At 32.2% G+C, this 17,643-nt stretch overlaps 1 protein-coding gene across 3 annotated transcripts in view; it reads right to left on the bottom strand.

Annotated features, from left to right (window-relative positions):
* Positions 1–17,643, bottom strand: part of LOC143073616 (uncharacterized) — a 72,229-nt gene that overhangs the window by 46,698 nt on the left and 7,888 nt on the right. For all 3 annotated transcript variants that reach the window (XM_076249288.1, XM_076249289.1, XM_076249287.1), the window contains 2 exons: positions 4,867–6,855; positions 2,854–2,938 (listed from right to left, as the gene is read on the bottom strand). In XM_076249288.1, the coding sequence (XP_076105403.1) occupies positions 2,854–2,938; positions 4,867–6,855 (2,074 nt within the window). The remainder of the gene's footprint in view (positions 1–2,853; positions 2,939–4,866; positions 6,856–17,643) is intronic.

Genomic DNA, 17,643 nt, shown 5'->3' with positions numbered 1-17,643 from the left:
TGAAACATATTTTAAAGCTTTAATATAGATATAAATTAAAGCACTTTACAGAGGATTGTAGAATTTTAAGTAAAGGCATGTTTTTTTTCTTTAGAATCACCCTAACCTTACTTAAATGTGAAGTATACAACTCAAAACTCAAAACAGCTATTATCTACAGTTTAACAATTTTTATATAAAATATGCAAGCAGTTATTTTCAGTTTACAAAAAGCTATGTAAATTCACCAGCAGAAATAAGAATGGTGAGGTAACACATATTGTTATATTTGGCCTACATGTTGATCTATTTTCTATACATGTATGTATTGATTCACATGTCATCCTGTATTTTTATGTCATAGCAAACGAACTGCTGATATGACAATTTATGAAATTAAATATTTTTTTGTCAATTATTTTCTAGAATTTGTCAAACATGTCAAAGCTATAGCTATATAATGTATATGACATGGATATTTGGGGCTTTTTTATTTGCAATTAAGGGTCAAAGATGGTCACTTACAGAGTTTTAATATTCAAATTTTTATTGTATAGATTTTAATGTATTTATGTACTTTAGATATTGTTTTTTTTTAAAGTTATTTTTATTATTCGATTTGATATGAAATAAATGACTACTTTTATGTGGCTTAACATACATTTAAATAGGATGTTAACCCATATATATATAGTTTTCAGATGCATTAAATTCAATTCAATTATTCATTTTCATGTGGTTAAATCTAAACATTAATTAGATACTTTTAGCAATTCTCTAATAAGTGTTCTTTCAACCAAAAATTATTTACAAACCAGTGAAAGTTTATAAGCAAGAGCAGCCTTGAATTTTTTTAAAAGCATCCTAATAATTTTGTTCTAAGATAAAGTAGAGCAAAGTTAAACAGGAACTACAGAAGGTAGGTTTAGAGCATGGTGATAGAGGAAGTACTTTAACACTTCACTTTATCTCTCAAGGTCAAATAATACTTACCAGTAAAAGTGGTGATAACAGGCTTCCCATTTACATAAGGTAAATCCCCATTCCCTTTTTATATGCAAATACATTGGGCTATTTCGTATAATCAAATCAAATTAGAGGACATCAGTATAAACTTTTCAGTGTTCTCTTATCAAATATGCACAGCATGTACTAAGTCAATTAATACAGCTTACATACAAACTATTGATTATTTTTTTCTAAGTCATAAACTGTTGTCTGCATAGGCGGATCCAGGGGGGGAAAAATTTGGTGATTATATAGGGAATCATTGAAGCATGACTGGAGCGCGCACACCCCCCCCCCCCTTAGGAAAAGTTCTGGATCCGCCACTGGTCTTATTGACATACAAGCAGTATCTCATTATTATATATATATTATATATACTGTCATATGACATTATGAAGGAAACTTGTTTATTAATTCAATTTCAAATAAAATTCAAATTTGTATAAATCTTTAAAGGAAATACAGTAAATCTGTTCCAACTTGTTAATTTAATTTAATATTTGAAATTAGGGAAGTCAAAATAGTTTTACATTATATTGTCATTTCTAAGGTTTTGAAATATGATGCGTAGCATGTTTAGATCTTTGAAAAATCATAAAGGTTATATACATATTATTTGAAGATAATATGTTTGTTTTCAAGGAAATAATCTAAATATAAGAATATTTTTTTTAAATTCAAAGCTTTTAATTTTTCAAATCTTTTAAGCGCATATATATGTCAAAAGATTTATTGCAATAGTTGGTAAATGTCTTGTTTGAATTAACTGATCACATAAGACATGCTAGATATTATGTCATGAAAAACCCCAAAAGCAACACATCTCCTACCCATGCTAACATGACTCTTACACATGTGTCATAATCTCTCATATGCTGTTTGTGATTATGTAATAATGTGTTTTACTTAAGTGACTGATAATTTTCTTCATTTGGATAACACTTTTAGATTTATTTGTTTAATATAACATTTCAGTTGTGCCAAACACATTTTATAAATCACACTATGACAGTCCTCTATAAAATCTTTTCAGTTCTTATTTAAATATTTTAAAACTTTTTTGCCTTATGAATACTGAATGAATATGTGTAAATTGTCAAAACCTGATTTTGTACAAAATACACATGTATATAGCTAGCTGACCAGTGTGGTGTCCAAACAACTATCCTTACCATGAGTTCCCTGATTTTGTTAGAGTCTCACTAAATTTAGGAAAGAACTATTTTCTGTTATTAGAGTCCCTGGACTAAATTCTGACAATTGTTTAAGTGAAGTAGTAAATAGAACCATGTACATGTAGGATAACAAAACTTCAGCCAATTGACCACAAAAATGAGGTCAAGGTAAGATGAACCCTTGAAGATTTCAATATACACCTAACAATCATCCCATACACAAAATGTAGTTGAACTAATTTAAAGTATCTGAGAAAAAGACCTTACCACATTAACATAATATTGACCCAACCAATAATGAAAATGAGTTCAAGGTCAAATGAACCCTTGTAGAGAAGCTGGACTTGACCATTTAAACTTAACCTTGATCGGATATTTACACATGATGTAAACCTTGCAATCTTTTTTTGATAAAATATGTCTATTTATTGGACCATATGGCCTTTAAATCAGAAAACTATTATTTGTTATTCCATCCCTGAAAGCCAATTTAATTGTTGTTTGGTTCATTAAATTCAAATACAATGTATATATAGAGAGTCATTAAAAATTGGTGACATAATGAATCTCTATTTGAATGAAAATCATTATAAGGAACAAGTCTAGGTTCCCATATGGCAATGCAGGACAATAGAAGGATATAACAGTTGACGTGTATATATATATATATATATATCATGTTAACACTTACCTTGCTTCTTCCAAGGAAAACAAAAATGACGGGGCTTCCAAATCATCATCATCCGATTCTTCTAAATCTATATCTTCGTCACTCCCTGCCATTGTAAAATCATGTATTGAAGTGAGACAGCAGGTACATTATACTCTAACAATAATCCATCATACAACAAATTACATTTTAAAACCAACAACCATTCACCGGGATAATTATTCACAAGCCTATCAAAATATCAATGCTTATATAGCATTATAGACCTCTCTCACTTCACTAAATTATATGATAAGAAGAAATTGACGTGAATTTGTCTCTTTCATACTTTCACTAGGAACACATGCTTTGTTAGTCTAGTTCCAAAATTAGTTGACCCGCTTCTGTTTAAATAATTCTACTGATAATTGGCTGCATAAAGTGGATAAACAAACAATGTTGGGAAGAAAAGTAAATAATTAATTCTGATACACTTGTTGTTATCCCAGGTTTGTAAATAAACAATTCCTTTCCATCAAAAGATGTTAGCATTAGATATAAACTGTCCATACATACATAGATAACATTAAATGACATTTATTTATAGACAGGAATTTAAATAGTAAACTAAAATTACCTGGAAAAATACTATTTCAAACAATGTTGACAAATGACTTTACCATACAACTTTATAAGCTAATGCAAAATTTTTTATTCAGAGCACCTAATATCTACAATTATCTTCGTTAAACAGTAGTTTATTACAATATTGATTAATGGAGATGTCTGATAGCTACCAGGATGTACATTTATGATATTGTTATAACAAGGGAAATTAAATTGAAGTGGCTTCCCAACTTCAACTATTCTGATGTTTGCCAAATTTCACAAGGTTGCTACGATTATGACTTTAAAATAAAACATTTTTGTAAATTACTGAGATACAAGACTATTCCTAAATTCTAAACCTGGTCATAGAGCCTGGAAGTTCATAGCATTATATATGATATATCTATATGATTTTATATATATCCTAAAACAAGTAACACCAAAATCAAATCAATTAATCTGCAATATTTGTTTCATGTTTATTTATGGAATGACTGTAATATTTTTTCTGTTTTTAATATGAAGAAATAACATAAAAAATGTGGTGCACACTGAATAATCTGCTATAAGTTAGATGTGCACGGAAATTTTTAATTTTAGTTTCTTTTGTATAATTCGGAGTTTAGTATGATGTCCGCTATCACTGTACTAGTATACATATTTTTCAAGGGGCCAGCTAAAGGACGCCTCCGGGTGCGGGAGTTTCTCGCTACATTGAGACACATTGGAGGCCTTCGGCTGTTGTCTGCTCTATGGTCGGGTTGTTGTCGCTTTGACACATTCCCATTTCCTTTCTCAATTTTACCATTATTTTTAAGGTTATTTTGAATATGAACAGCTGCACACTAAACAGACAAACAATCGACAACAGATGCTAAGTGATGACAAAATATCAGAAAGTCTGTTAAACAGGGAATTATTTGGATCTGGAATAAATTGAATTCTGGGTAATTGATAAGAAATTTATTATGAAAATTAAACTTTACCCAACAAAATAGGGTTAGCCATGTTCCCATTGCTAACAAGGATTAGTTAGTTCATGCTGAAATAATAGTGAAAGCAGAATTAACCGTAGCCATGCGTGAATGGCTAACCCTATTTAGTTGGGTTAGTTTTCATCATACATTTCTAATCAAATTTCCAGAAATGAAAATTATTCCACATTCAAATAATTACTTGTTTTAAGGCTAGTTTAGCTAAAAAAAACATCATTTTTCATTTTAACATATACCAAATATTAAATTCAATTCTCCATAGGCATGATTTATAAAACAGGTGGAATATCCTGGACCTCGAAGATTCTAAATATTTATATCAATGCACTCACTAAGTAAGGTAATAGGTTGAAAGGTAGGAAAGGTAAACAGTATGTAACCTGTACTATAAGTATATGTTGAAAAAAAGATAAACCTATTGAAAGTATAAATACTACTGGTCTGTACTTACCAACGTTATCTTGTATGGCCTGGAATGAGTTCTGGCTATTGTGTAAGGTTGGTAGTTGACTAGACTCAATCTCTTCATCAGAATTGACTGCTTTCTCATTATTTTCTACACATTTTTTTTCCGTTTCTGTTTCACTTATTTTCCTTGATCTCTCTTTCTCTCTAGCTTTCTTTTCTTGTAATTTTAGCAACTTCCTGTATTCCTCAGGTGTATTGGCCAGTTCAATACATTTACGATTCTTTTCCCTCTCTTTCTGAAGTTCTAGATCTTTCTGTGCTTTCAGTCGTTTCCATTCTGGATATGATAAAGCAGACTTAAGACTTATTCCTGATTTGTCTGGACTTCCTGACAGGGAGCCTTCTTCCTCTGAGATTGCATTATATGTACTATCAATCACTTTGATATCTGGATTTTGGATTCCAAATTGTTTTAAGTCACCACTAGAACTGCGCTTCCTGTCAAGAGGGGATGACGGGTTGTCTTTGGGAGACATTTTACTGGTTTCAGATGAACGATCTTCCCGTTGCAACACTACTTGAAAAGCTGACCTCTGTTTAGCATCTGTCTTTGGTGACAGCATACCCTGACTATCTCCGCTTGAGTTACGACTTCTTGGAGAACTTTGTGCTTTACCACCATATACTTTTTCTTTACTATTTTTCCTTTGTAACGGTGATGATGGAATTACTTCCTGCACTGAGCTGATCTTTTCCTTCACAATATCAACACTTCTTTTCCTTTCAATAGGAGAACTCTCCATTTTATTGTCTATTGTTTTATTTTGAATTGGTGAATTGTTAGTTTGACCTTCAATTGTGTTTTGATTTATTTCCTCCTTGCCCTTCATACATGTATCATCTACACTTTTTACTTCATTAAGAGCCTTCTTTATTGAAGAGAAGTCCATTTTGTCCATCTTAGTTGGTGTTTTCTCTTTACTAGCACCTACTGGTGCACTTTCTTGTCTCCTTACAGGAGATTTCCCTTTTTGTACACCTTTTGACTCAGAATGATTTCCCATTATATCAGACATGTGTCTCTTCAAGTTTTTACTAGGAGTAGTTTTTACATTTGACTTTCCCTCTCCATCTTGAAGTTTATCAGCGGCACTAAAATACTGGTCACTTTGGTAAATATTACTACCTGGACTAAAGACACAAGGAACAGAATTCTTATTTACAACTGGTCTAGGAGATAAATTCTGATTGTTTACATTATTTTTGTCAGTACTTTCTTTTTGACATGATTGATCTCCCTTACCATCATCATTTTGTCTATTTTCATTAGGTTCATTCCTCGACGTTTCTTGTCCTTTTGAATTTTCTGAATTGTTGTAACTATCAGATTTCTGGAAATCTCGTCGATTCCCAGCTGCCTCTGAACTGAATGACCTTTGAACTCTTTCGTGCTGTGGTAAACCTACGTTACCCTGGCTTTGATTCCTTCTTCTACCTCTGTTAAAATTTGTATTTTCATATTGGCGATGATCACTTAAAAAAACTTCTCCTTCATTATATCTACGATTATGTATTGGTGGGCGGGTAAAACTATCTTGTTCATGATAGTCGTCATAGCAACGTCTGTCATCACCTTGGTAATTTTTTTGATAATTCTCATAATGATTTCTATTAGTATTAGGATGTTGATTAAAGGGGATATCACGTCTATCATAGCTTTCTCTTGGATACTGAAAGTTTCTTTGATTTTCGTAACTTTGACGATATCTCTCATCTTGTCTGGCATTGTAGTAGTTCTGATTTAATCGGCCTCTTTGTGAGGGGTTGCCACAGTTATTAAACCTAGGATACATATCGGTGTCTGCATCAACCTCAAGTTCAGTATTGTCTGTTACATAATCCAAGTCTGAAATCTCTTGACCTACAATGACCCCACTAACCTCAATCTCATTCACAACTGTTATAGATGCTTTGTTATTTTTCTTACTTTCACTCAGTGTTTTATCTTCAACTGGAACTCTCTCTGTGCTATCTATAAAATAAAAAAAGGCAAAAATATTTCTTAAATATTCTGATTTAAAGATGAATACACAGAGGCATGAGGTAGTCTGTAAATTCACAAATTAGTGCTATGTTTTTATTATAGTAAATGATGAAACGTGATGAAAATCACAATAATAATAACTTGCATTCTGCATGAACATCTATATCTGTATGCAGATTTTCCTTATCCTAAATCACAAGAATTAAGGTGGTACCCAACACTACAGGGAGATAACTCTGTAAAGTCAGTTAAACGTTTTAATTACGTTGTGTTGTAAAGGGAATACAGTATTAAGCTTAAGTGATCAAAATTGGTGTTTGTCAAACTGCTATATAACCAGTGTAATTTTTATGATAAAATTGTTGGTTCAAAATTTTATGAAAATTAAACGAGCCAAATTAATTTAAGTGAAAGTGTTGGGTATCACCTTAAACTTTCATTTCTTCCTCTTTTCAATAATGGCAATAGTAAATGCATGCAATAATTTCTGAATTTACAGTTTAGATTAATGAGACAGCAACCAAACATGTTAAACTTAGCAAAAACAAAGGAGGAAAGCTATTATCCATCAGCTTCAGCTAAGGTATATATTTAATGTCATGTGAATAAATTAAAGATTTGTAGGACTCTAAAATGACATGGTACTGCAAAGTGCAACAGTTTTGTTTTAGAGGCTAGTTTGCTAAACTACATTTTTCTAACATGCTTAAGTGTGATGGATATCACTAAAGTTCAATGTGTAACCTGCTAAAGTGTGATGGATTTCACTTAAAGTACAATGGTGTGACCTGCTAAAGTGTGATGGATATCACTAAGGTACAATGGTGTGACCTGCTAAAGTGTGATGGATATCACTAAGGTACAATGGTGTTACCTGCTAATGTGTGATGGATTTCACTTAAAGTACAATGGTGTGACCTGCTAATGTGTGATGGATTTCACTTAAAGTACAATGGTGTGACCTGCTAAAGTGTGATGGATATCACTAAGGTACAATGGTGTGACCTGCTAAAGTGTGATGGATATCACTAAGGTACAATGGTGTTACCTGCTAATGTGTGATGGATTTCACTTAAAGTACAATGGTGTGACCTGCTAATGTGTGATGGATTTCACTTAAAGTACAATGGTGTGACCTGCTAAAGTGTGATGGATATCACTAAGGTACAATGGTGTGACCTGCTAAAGTGTGATGGATATCACTAAGGTACAATGGTGTTACCTGCTAATGTGTGATGGATTTCACTTAAAGTACAATGGTGTGACCTGCTAATGTGTGATGGATTTCACTTAAAGTACAATGGTGTGACCTGCTAATGTGTGATGGATTTCACTTAAAGTACAATGGTGTGACCTGCTAAAGTGTGATGGATATCACTAAGGTACAATGGTGTTACCTGCTAAAGTGTGATGGATATCACTAAGGTACAATGGTGTTACCTGCTAATGTGTGATGGATTTCACTTAAAGTACAATGGTGTGACCTGCTAAAGTGTGATGGATATCACTAAGGTACAATGGTGTTACCTGCTAATGTGTGATGGATTTCACTTAAAGTACAATGGTGTGACCTGCTAAAGTGTGATGGATATCACTAAGGTACAATGGTGTGACCTGCTAAAGTGTGATGGATATCACTAAGGTACAATGGTGTTACCTGCTAATGTGTGATGGATTTCACTTAAAGTACAATGGTGTGACCTGCTAATGTGTGATGGATTTCACTTAAAGTACAATGGTGTGACCTGCTAAAGTGTGATGGATATCACTAAGGTACAATGGTGTGACCTGCTAAAGTGTGATGGATATCACTAAGGTACAATGGTGTTACCTGCTAATGTGTGATGGATTTCACTTAAAGTACAATGGTGTGACCTGCTAATGTGTGATGGATTTCACTTAAAGTACAATGGTGTGACCTGCTAATGTGTGATGGATTTCACTTAAAGTACAATGGTGTGACCTGCTAAAGTGTGATGGATATCACTAAGGTACAATGGTGTGACCTGCTAAAGTGTGATGGATATCACTAAGGTACAATGGTGTTACCTGCTAATGTGTGATGGATTTCACTTAAAGTACAATGGTGTGACCTGCTAAAGTGTGATGGATATCACTAAGGTACAATGGTGTTACCTGCTAATGTGTGATGGATTTCACTTAAAGTACAATGGTGTGACCTGCTAAAGTGTGATGGATATCACTAAGGTACAATGGTGTGACCTGCTAAAGTGTGATGGATATCACTAAGGTACAATGGTGTTACCTGCTAATGTGTGATGGATTTCACTTAAAGTACAATGGTGTGACCTGCTAATGTGTGATGGATTTCACTTAAAGTACAATGGTGTGACCTGCTAATGTGTGATGGATTTCACTAAGGTACAATGGTGTTACCTGCTAAAGTGTGATGGATATCACTAAGGTACAATGGTGTTACCTGCTAATGTGTGATGGATTTCACTTAAAGTACAATGGTGTGACCTGCTAAAGTGTGATGGATATCACTAAGGTACAATGGTGTTACCTGCTAATGTGTGATGGATTTCACTTAAAGTACAATGGTGTGACCTGCTAAAGTGTGATGGATATCACTAAGGTACAATGGTGTTACCTGCTAATGTGTGATGGATTTCACTTAAAGTACAATGGTGTGACCTGCTAATGTGTGATGGATATCACTAAGGTACAATGGTGTGACCTGCTAAAGTGTGATGGATTTCACTAAAGATCAATGATATGATTGTTATAGTGAGAAACCTGCTAAAGTGTAAGACTCATGCCGCTGGAATGAGATTGTGCTATTGCATCAAGGAAAGAGTACCATGTACGATCATGTACAAACAAATATTCATAGTATAGGGTGCAATCAGCAGTTTTTTTCTATGATGTCATATTTTGAGCATGGAAGTTATATTGAGTATTACATCCATGTTTTGAGGGATCATGCATAAGTGACCCTTAGTGGTGGACTGATCAATAAAGATATTTGTATAAAACTAGATATCACTGGAATACGAATATTATCGTAGGTGGGGCATAAAAATTCCATCGAAAGAACAAAGAAAAAAATGCCTAATTTGAACATAAAAAACCTGAAATCAGGTCATGTTCATACCCATAGAGACATGATACGTGCACATTTTACATATTTAAAACTGAATGAAATTTATAGGTTTTTACCAGGCCTTTCAAAAAAATCTTGTTAAAGGGCATGGTCTCCTGCTCCGAAAAGAGCTACAGTGGCTGCAAATAAGTTTTCATTTTTCACTGCCAAAAAAAACCAGGATGTTTACCATGTTTATAGTGTTGTCTCCCCTCAAAACATGTATATTTAATATAATTTTTGAAATTATTTCAATCATTCAACCTGGTTTAATTGAAAGCTAATTAACTATTTTTTTTTAAATCAAATACAAAAAACATAATACTTTTTCACCAATTAAGTAAATAAACAGGGGTTTCCCTCTATGGTTATTTTTAGTCGGGGGAATAACCCCTAATTTTTTTGTTTATAGGAAACTGTTTATAGCACCCATATATCACCAAATGTAACATAGTTATTGAATGACAGAAAATTGAAAATAAAAATAATTAGCATAATGTTGAAGAAATAATTTTAACACCACAATGTTAATAATTAATGAGACAAGCTGATGATAATAAATCAATGAGTGAGCAAGGTGTGACTGAACTTTAAAGAAATAGCTATTTAGAACTTAGTTTACCTGTGTTTAAACCACATGCATTTTTTGTAAATATGGAGAATATGAAACTAATAAAGACACGAAATATGGATGGCAGTACATTTGATTTATTTCAACAAACAGATGATTGAAAAGCAGTTTTAAATAATTATGAGCATTACATTAACATCTGATAAACATTCTGGTGATGAACCCGAACAAAATACGTTCTTAAAACAGCAGCGGTTAATGATAGCAAAGACCTTACAAAGAATCAAACAAACAAAATAAGTATATGTACTTCTAATGCTTAATATCATTGACATTCATTTTCTCTTGAGGTTCTAAAAAGCTTTGAATTTCATTAGCTACTCAAAATGATTTAAAGTTAAACTAAGAGCAGCTATTTTTCAAACCAGGATCAGACAGTCATAATCACTGGTGGTAAGCGGATGGTCGTAACTAAAAGTTACGACCATCCGGAGATGGGAGACAGCTCTAGGGATAAGTTTTTCTTTTCATATTTTCGTGCAGTAAAAGGTTCATTTGAGCCAAACCGCTGGTCTCATATACACTTATCGTGAGTGCGTTGATAGACAAAATCATTCCAATTTTCGTAAAATAGTCATTCAAAAGTTGGAGCATGATGGTCATAACTTTAAATGTGTGATGGTCGTAAATTCAACTATAATATTTTGGATGATGGTCGTAACTTTGAAAGATGACCGTAACTCGAGTATTTAGACAAACTTTTATTAATGTATTTTAAAAGTAAAAGTAATAAACTCAGATGTCATACATGATTTGTTACAAACAATATTATTTGTTACCATGATAATGGTATGCAGAAATTGAGCTAGAGAATTATTAAACACACACAGTTCTGATGTATTCAAAACGCTCATCATTTAGGAGGAACAATGAAAACTGTTCAACTCGCATTAAGCCAAAAAGTATGTTTGGGTTGAGTATTAATATTTTTTTTTACTGTACGTTAAGGCATAAAATTATCAAATGCACGTGTGGTCACTCATATTTTTTTTTTTATTTTCGACTTTTTTTCTGCAATCATGTCGGCAGATGAAATTATTAAACGTACAATTCTGAACAATCATCGTTAACTTTTAATCAGCTATTGCAGTTCTTATAAATTATAGGGCTTCAAATATTCGGCTTTTGGTGGTTCATGCGGAAATTAAATCCACAAATACACTTCGGAGTCCTGGGTTGAGTTCAAAATCGTAGCAGCTACGTATAGTGCTACGTAGATTTTGACTATTGAACGTGTAGCTATAGACTAGTTGCTACATAGATATTGATAGCAGCTACGTAGCCGCTACGATACTGAACTCAACCCAGGATATTTTAACGTGCTGTCTATTGTTTATCGATTACATAACGATTATATATAGCGGTATATCATTGATATTAGTTCTAAGTATTGGTACGGAATGAAAACTGAATCCATTGTGTCGCAATGAAAATTGTATTAATCTCTCGAAAGTAGGAATAGTGTTGATATATATATTTTACACTTCTACACGCGCTGACTTTAAGAGTAAAATAAAATACTAGTTTGAAGCCAGGCTTAAGCTTGTAACCAGGATAATATGTCAGAGACTTAGGTAGAACTAAATGCACTGCGGCGACTATCACATACAAACCCCACGGTATGCAGATTTAACATTATGTGTATGTTATATGTTTATATTGTATGAATGGCTACACGCTACTCATGGACTTCGTAATGGACATAACTGTCCACCTTATTATCAGCTTGATTTCACCAAATAACAAGATGACTTTCAATAATCCAGGCTAAAAATAAAGCGTATGTTCTCTAACTCAGGTACGGACCTGCGAATTCGCGGGAATGGTCTAGTCTAGATAACGACCTTCATAACCTATCAATATTAACTTTTAGATTATTTTGACTCCTTACTAATGCTCTTTCGACTTAATGTATCAATCTTAAATTGTAGATTTAAAAAAAAAATCAACTAGTAGGTACATCCTCAAAAAGTTTTTACAATGTTTATTTTTAACAAAGATGCAAAATCTAAAGAAGAAAAAAAACCAGGATACTGTTATTTCATGTGATGTCCATTTTACTAAAAATGCCTTTCCTTAAAATCATTTATTTTGTAATTAAAAATGATTTGATACATTTCGTGCTTTTTATTTCTAACTAAGAATTATCATAACCAAGGCTGTGTTTCTTGTTTTAAAATGAATTCTCCACTTTTGAGAAATTTACATTGTTAATGAATTTAATTGCTTATACATTAATTCAACTTTTTGCCTCTGGTTAGTTTTATACATTATATTTTCAGTTTATATGACTGTCATTTCATTTTGTATTGTTTCGTTCGATTCGTTCCAATTTTCTTCCGTTTTGCACTTTACAGGTACCCCTCTCTTCACCCCTTTTAGATTTTATCATTGGTGAAAACAACTTCACAATATATAATATAATATATTCATATAATAAAAGTCATGTTTAAAACTCTTGACTTGCCTTGTTCGGTCCAAAACATTTGAAAAATTTGGAATTTTAAACCAATTTGAAACTTTAATCAAAATTCCCCCAAACTAATATTTGAAAACTTTTTTAAAAATTTTAATTGATAAGTGTTACACGGATTGAAATTGCTTTATTTTACGTTGTATGTAAAATTTTTAAAAAATCTTCAGAAATACAACATATAATATATGCATACAATAAAAGACACGTTTAAAACTCTTGACTTGCCTTATTCGGTTTTATTTAAAACAGAGTTACGACCATCACAAATTTTCGTTACGACCATCCTCAACATTTTTGTTTTTTTAGTTACGACCATCATGCTCGAATTTTTGAATGACTATTTTACAAAAATTGGCATGTTTTAATGCATCAAATTTGGTTTCAATATCTCCGAACCACCGAATAGTATGTATGAGACCAGCGGTTTGACTCAAATGAACATTTTACTGCATGAAAATCGGAAAAGAAAAACTTATCCCTAGAGTTGTCTCACATCTCCGGATGGTCGTAACTTTTAGTTACGACCATCCGCTTACCACCAGTGATAATGAGCAAATAGTTCTGACTTAACCAGTAATTTCCCTTTTGTGGAGATTATAAATTAAATGAACTTTTGTCACTGTAACACATTTAGATCTGTTCTGATAAAGAGAAATCAATGCTCAAAGGGAGAAAACTCTAATTAAAACCTATAAAATTATCTATTGTAAATATATATCAGTTCTAAGTTAAATAAATGAAGATATTTATAAGTCACCAAGAAAATAATAAATATATAATAATAGAATGACATAAAAGATTTTATTTGTTTTCTTACAACCTGAAGGAAATAAATCATTATGTAGACAAAAGATAAAATCTTAAAATGTTTCAGTATCCATGGTAATACAATTGAAGTTTTCCTTGTCAAGAATAATTTAAATTTATTGATGTCAAACCTGGTGATTGTTTAAACTTACAAATTGATAAAATAATATTTCAAATTGGCCATGGGTATAATTTTCACGATATTTGAAATACCCTTAAAAGTCAACATGGTCAATTTGAAAAGCAAGTAACTATTGAACATGTTGAATGGCATTATAAAGCATGTATAGTGGGAGAATATCAGTCTGAAATGCAACTGTATTGCAAACGAAGCATTTTGTTGTAGCGTAGATTTTTTTCAGAATATCAGGGATGTAAAAGACCAATAACCAGAAAACATTGGAGGGTAAAAAGGACAGACAACACTAGTCAAATATAAATACTTTTTTAAAGGTTTCTTGTAAAGTTTCTGCGATAAATAAAATTGAGAACAGAAATGGGGAATGTGTCAAAGAGACAACAATCCGATCAAAGAGCAGATAACAGCCGAGGCCACCAATGGGTTTTAAACACAGGGAAAAAAATCTTGCACCCAGAGGCAGGCTGGCCCTTAACAAAAATGTGTTCCAGTTCAGCAAATTAATATACCTTCAAAAGTACCTAAGAAACCAAGGGAGCATGAAAAATTTACCTGAAATATTTCCAACAAACTCAACAGTCATACAATCCACATACTGAATTAATGATCTGTCTTAGTGCACATAGTAACTGAAAACAATATTGAATGGAAGAAAATGTTGAAACCTGGCAGGTATGAACAGGAAGACACTTTACAGATTAGGTGGCTGACTCAACTGATGATTTCAGGCATGTTTGACTGATTTATTATCTTTTCCTGCTGATTGTTTTTGCTGGTTTTTTTTTTAGTGTCTATCTTTCTGCTTTAGATTACACACAAAAAAGGCTATAGTCTTTTCTGGGCAATAATTTCTATATAAAGTCAAAAGACATTTTCGGACATAAAGCCTTAAAAGTAGTTCTTGATATGCTTGATATATTTTCTATGTTCAGTTGATCTCCACATACCGTACTATAGATTCCATAAAAAAATTTGACATAAATTTTGAATTTATTTTCAAGGGCAATAACTCCTAGAAGGAGGCAACTGATGTTAGCCATGTTGCTCGACTTGCAGGAATGAATTTGAAGGTCTTGCCTTGCTGGTCATTTTTATTCAATTTGTAAAAATGTTAAAAATCATAATTTTTTTAAAGGGGCTACTACTCCTGTAAAGGGTGATCTGAATTTTGGTAGATACCTTATAGCAGATTATTTTCACAGGTGTATTTTATTGAATTAGGTATACAAAATATTTTTGCATTATTTTAGAGGATTTAAACCTTTTATCAATACGTTTGCATGAGCACTTTTAAATTTTTGGAATTTATTTTGGCGATTTTTTTCTCTCAGCGAAAATTTACTACCCCGCTAAAATAACCTGCTATACGGTATAGTAGGCAGGTAATAACCTATATAGATCTTATTTTGTTCCTGTCAGATTTTATTCTTTACCTAAAATATACTACATTCTATGTTTTACCTTGACAGACTTGTTGGTTGGCACACAGGTTCATGATACACATTTTTAAAACTATATACCAGCCAAGTTTGTTCCATTTTGGCTTTTAGTTTTGAGAACAGAAGACTTTTGGACAACTGGGACAATGATAATGATATACAAAAGATGTCAAGTGATGCCAAAAGCTAACACTTTTGAATAAGCTAAAAATATACTGTATCTTCATGTTAACTGCAAAAAAAGTCCATTTATCAGTAAAATGATCTAATATCATAAATAAGCTCTCTTTATAAAGTTTTGTGTTTTGTAAATCACAAAATATTTGATGTCAGAAAAACATTTATCTTGTTAACAGCAAAAATATCAAAGTTGATTTAAATCAGTAAAATAAAGTAAATTGAAGAAATGACAATTCCATAATCATTTGATAATGTTAATCATAAGAATGCTTTTGTTCAAGTTTTATAAGTTAAGTTTGACAAAGTTATTGATATTTTGTTAAACATTACAAGTGCTTTTGACTTTTGGAATGTTATAATGTTCCGGGGGCAGCAGTCCTTTTGCGCCAATTACTGTTTTTCAGGGGTATCATTTGCGCCAAATTTTGTTTTCCAAATATCAATTGCGCCAATATTCGGAACTCATTTGTGCCAAATTTTGTTTTCCAAATGTATCAATTTTACCTGTACACATATCTATATATAAAGATGGGCATCTGAAGAGAATGACTTAAAATGCATTAGGCAGTCCATGTACAGAGTGAGAAAAAACTTATTGCTTTGCTGAATATTTAATACAAGATATGCCAAAAGAAACGAAAAAAGAAGCTTTTGCTGATTATGTTTTAGTTACATATGTTGATGACACAGTGCTTTGTTTCCACCATGGGCTGAACCTATCTACTACAAGATGTACCAGTAATTGAACAGAAGCATTCCACACGAATTATAAAACACTGTTTAATGTTTGTGTTTTTGGACAATAAAGTGAAGTTACAAGCTACTTCATACATTAAATTGGGGAGTACCCATGCTGCAGTAAGAAGAAGATATGTTTCAGAAAAGGAAACATTTGCCATGTAAATTGACAGTTCCAAGTCCAAATAAAGGAGGAGGGAAGTCATTTTCTTCTAATTGGCCCAATCGTATGTTTTATTTTTGGCGCAAATGATACCGTGTAATTCTAAAATAGGTGGCGCAAATGTAGCATTGGAGAAACAAAGTTGTGGTGCAAAAGGACACAGTTTTGGCGCAAACAGATCTCTCCTGTTCCGGGAAGCTCAAGATTGAATTGTGTTATATAAACCTCATAATGTTAAACATATAACCTATAAGACATAGCACAATATAATACTTCATACTAAGTGTATAATATGATAAATGGTTATTGTATATGTGTTAATTTTGCTATGATTATTAATGCATGAAGATGTACACATAAAAACATATTCCAAAATTAACCTTTCCAAGTGCATGCATTGTTCAGTAGTTGAACAGTAGTTGAACAGTAGTTGAATGCTATAAAAAATATCAAACTCAAATTAATTCTAAAATAAAGCTGTATTTCATATGTGTATCATTTGCAAAATCTAATTTCGACACCTGTAGGGAAGAATGTTTTTTCATGAAACACTGACAGACCCTTGAAACAAAATTTTAAGAGACCTTAATTCATTTTATCCATTAGAATAACAGGACTGGTTTCAAATAAAAGGACTTAAAAAAGCTGAAGTTCAAAATGAGGCCCTAAAAATATGAATATAAGATGTGGTATGATTGCCAATGAGACTTCTCTCCAGCACATTTATATGGTGATTTTAAAATTGCAAATTCATATATAACTTGTGTTGCAAAATAAGAATGTTATATCTATTTGTGAATAATTAACAAACAATCATTAAACTCAGTGTTAATTGACTTATTGTGCTGTAATACTAAATAAAATATAGATTTATTTTAAACCAAACTATTCCAAAGTATTGCCAAGGAAAAATACCTCATTTTTCCTTTGTGAAATAAAGGTGGCGGGCCTGGCGGCCATGTTTGAAGATTGTTAGGTTATTATCCATAATTTTGAAAAATGATGGTGTATTAAAATGAGTCTATTAAATAATGTTAGGCACTAGTAGCAGTTCCTTTTTCATTTTTAGTAGCAGCCATGTTTGTAGATTAAGCATT

The sequence above is a fragment of the Mytilus galloprovincialis genome, chromosome 4 (genome assembly GCF_965363235.1).
Source record: "Mytilus galloprovincialis chromosome 4, xbMytGall1.hap1.1, whole genome shotgun sequence".
NCBI lineage: Eukaryota > Metazoa > Mollusca > Bivalvia > Mytilida > Mytilidae > Mytilus > Mytilus galloprovincialis.
The sequence above is the reverse complement of the archived record's forward strand: the minus strand, read 5'-3'. Positions and strand labels throughout refer to the sequence as shown.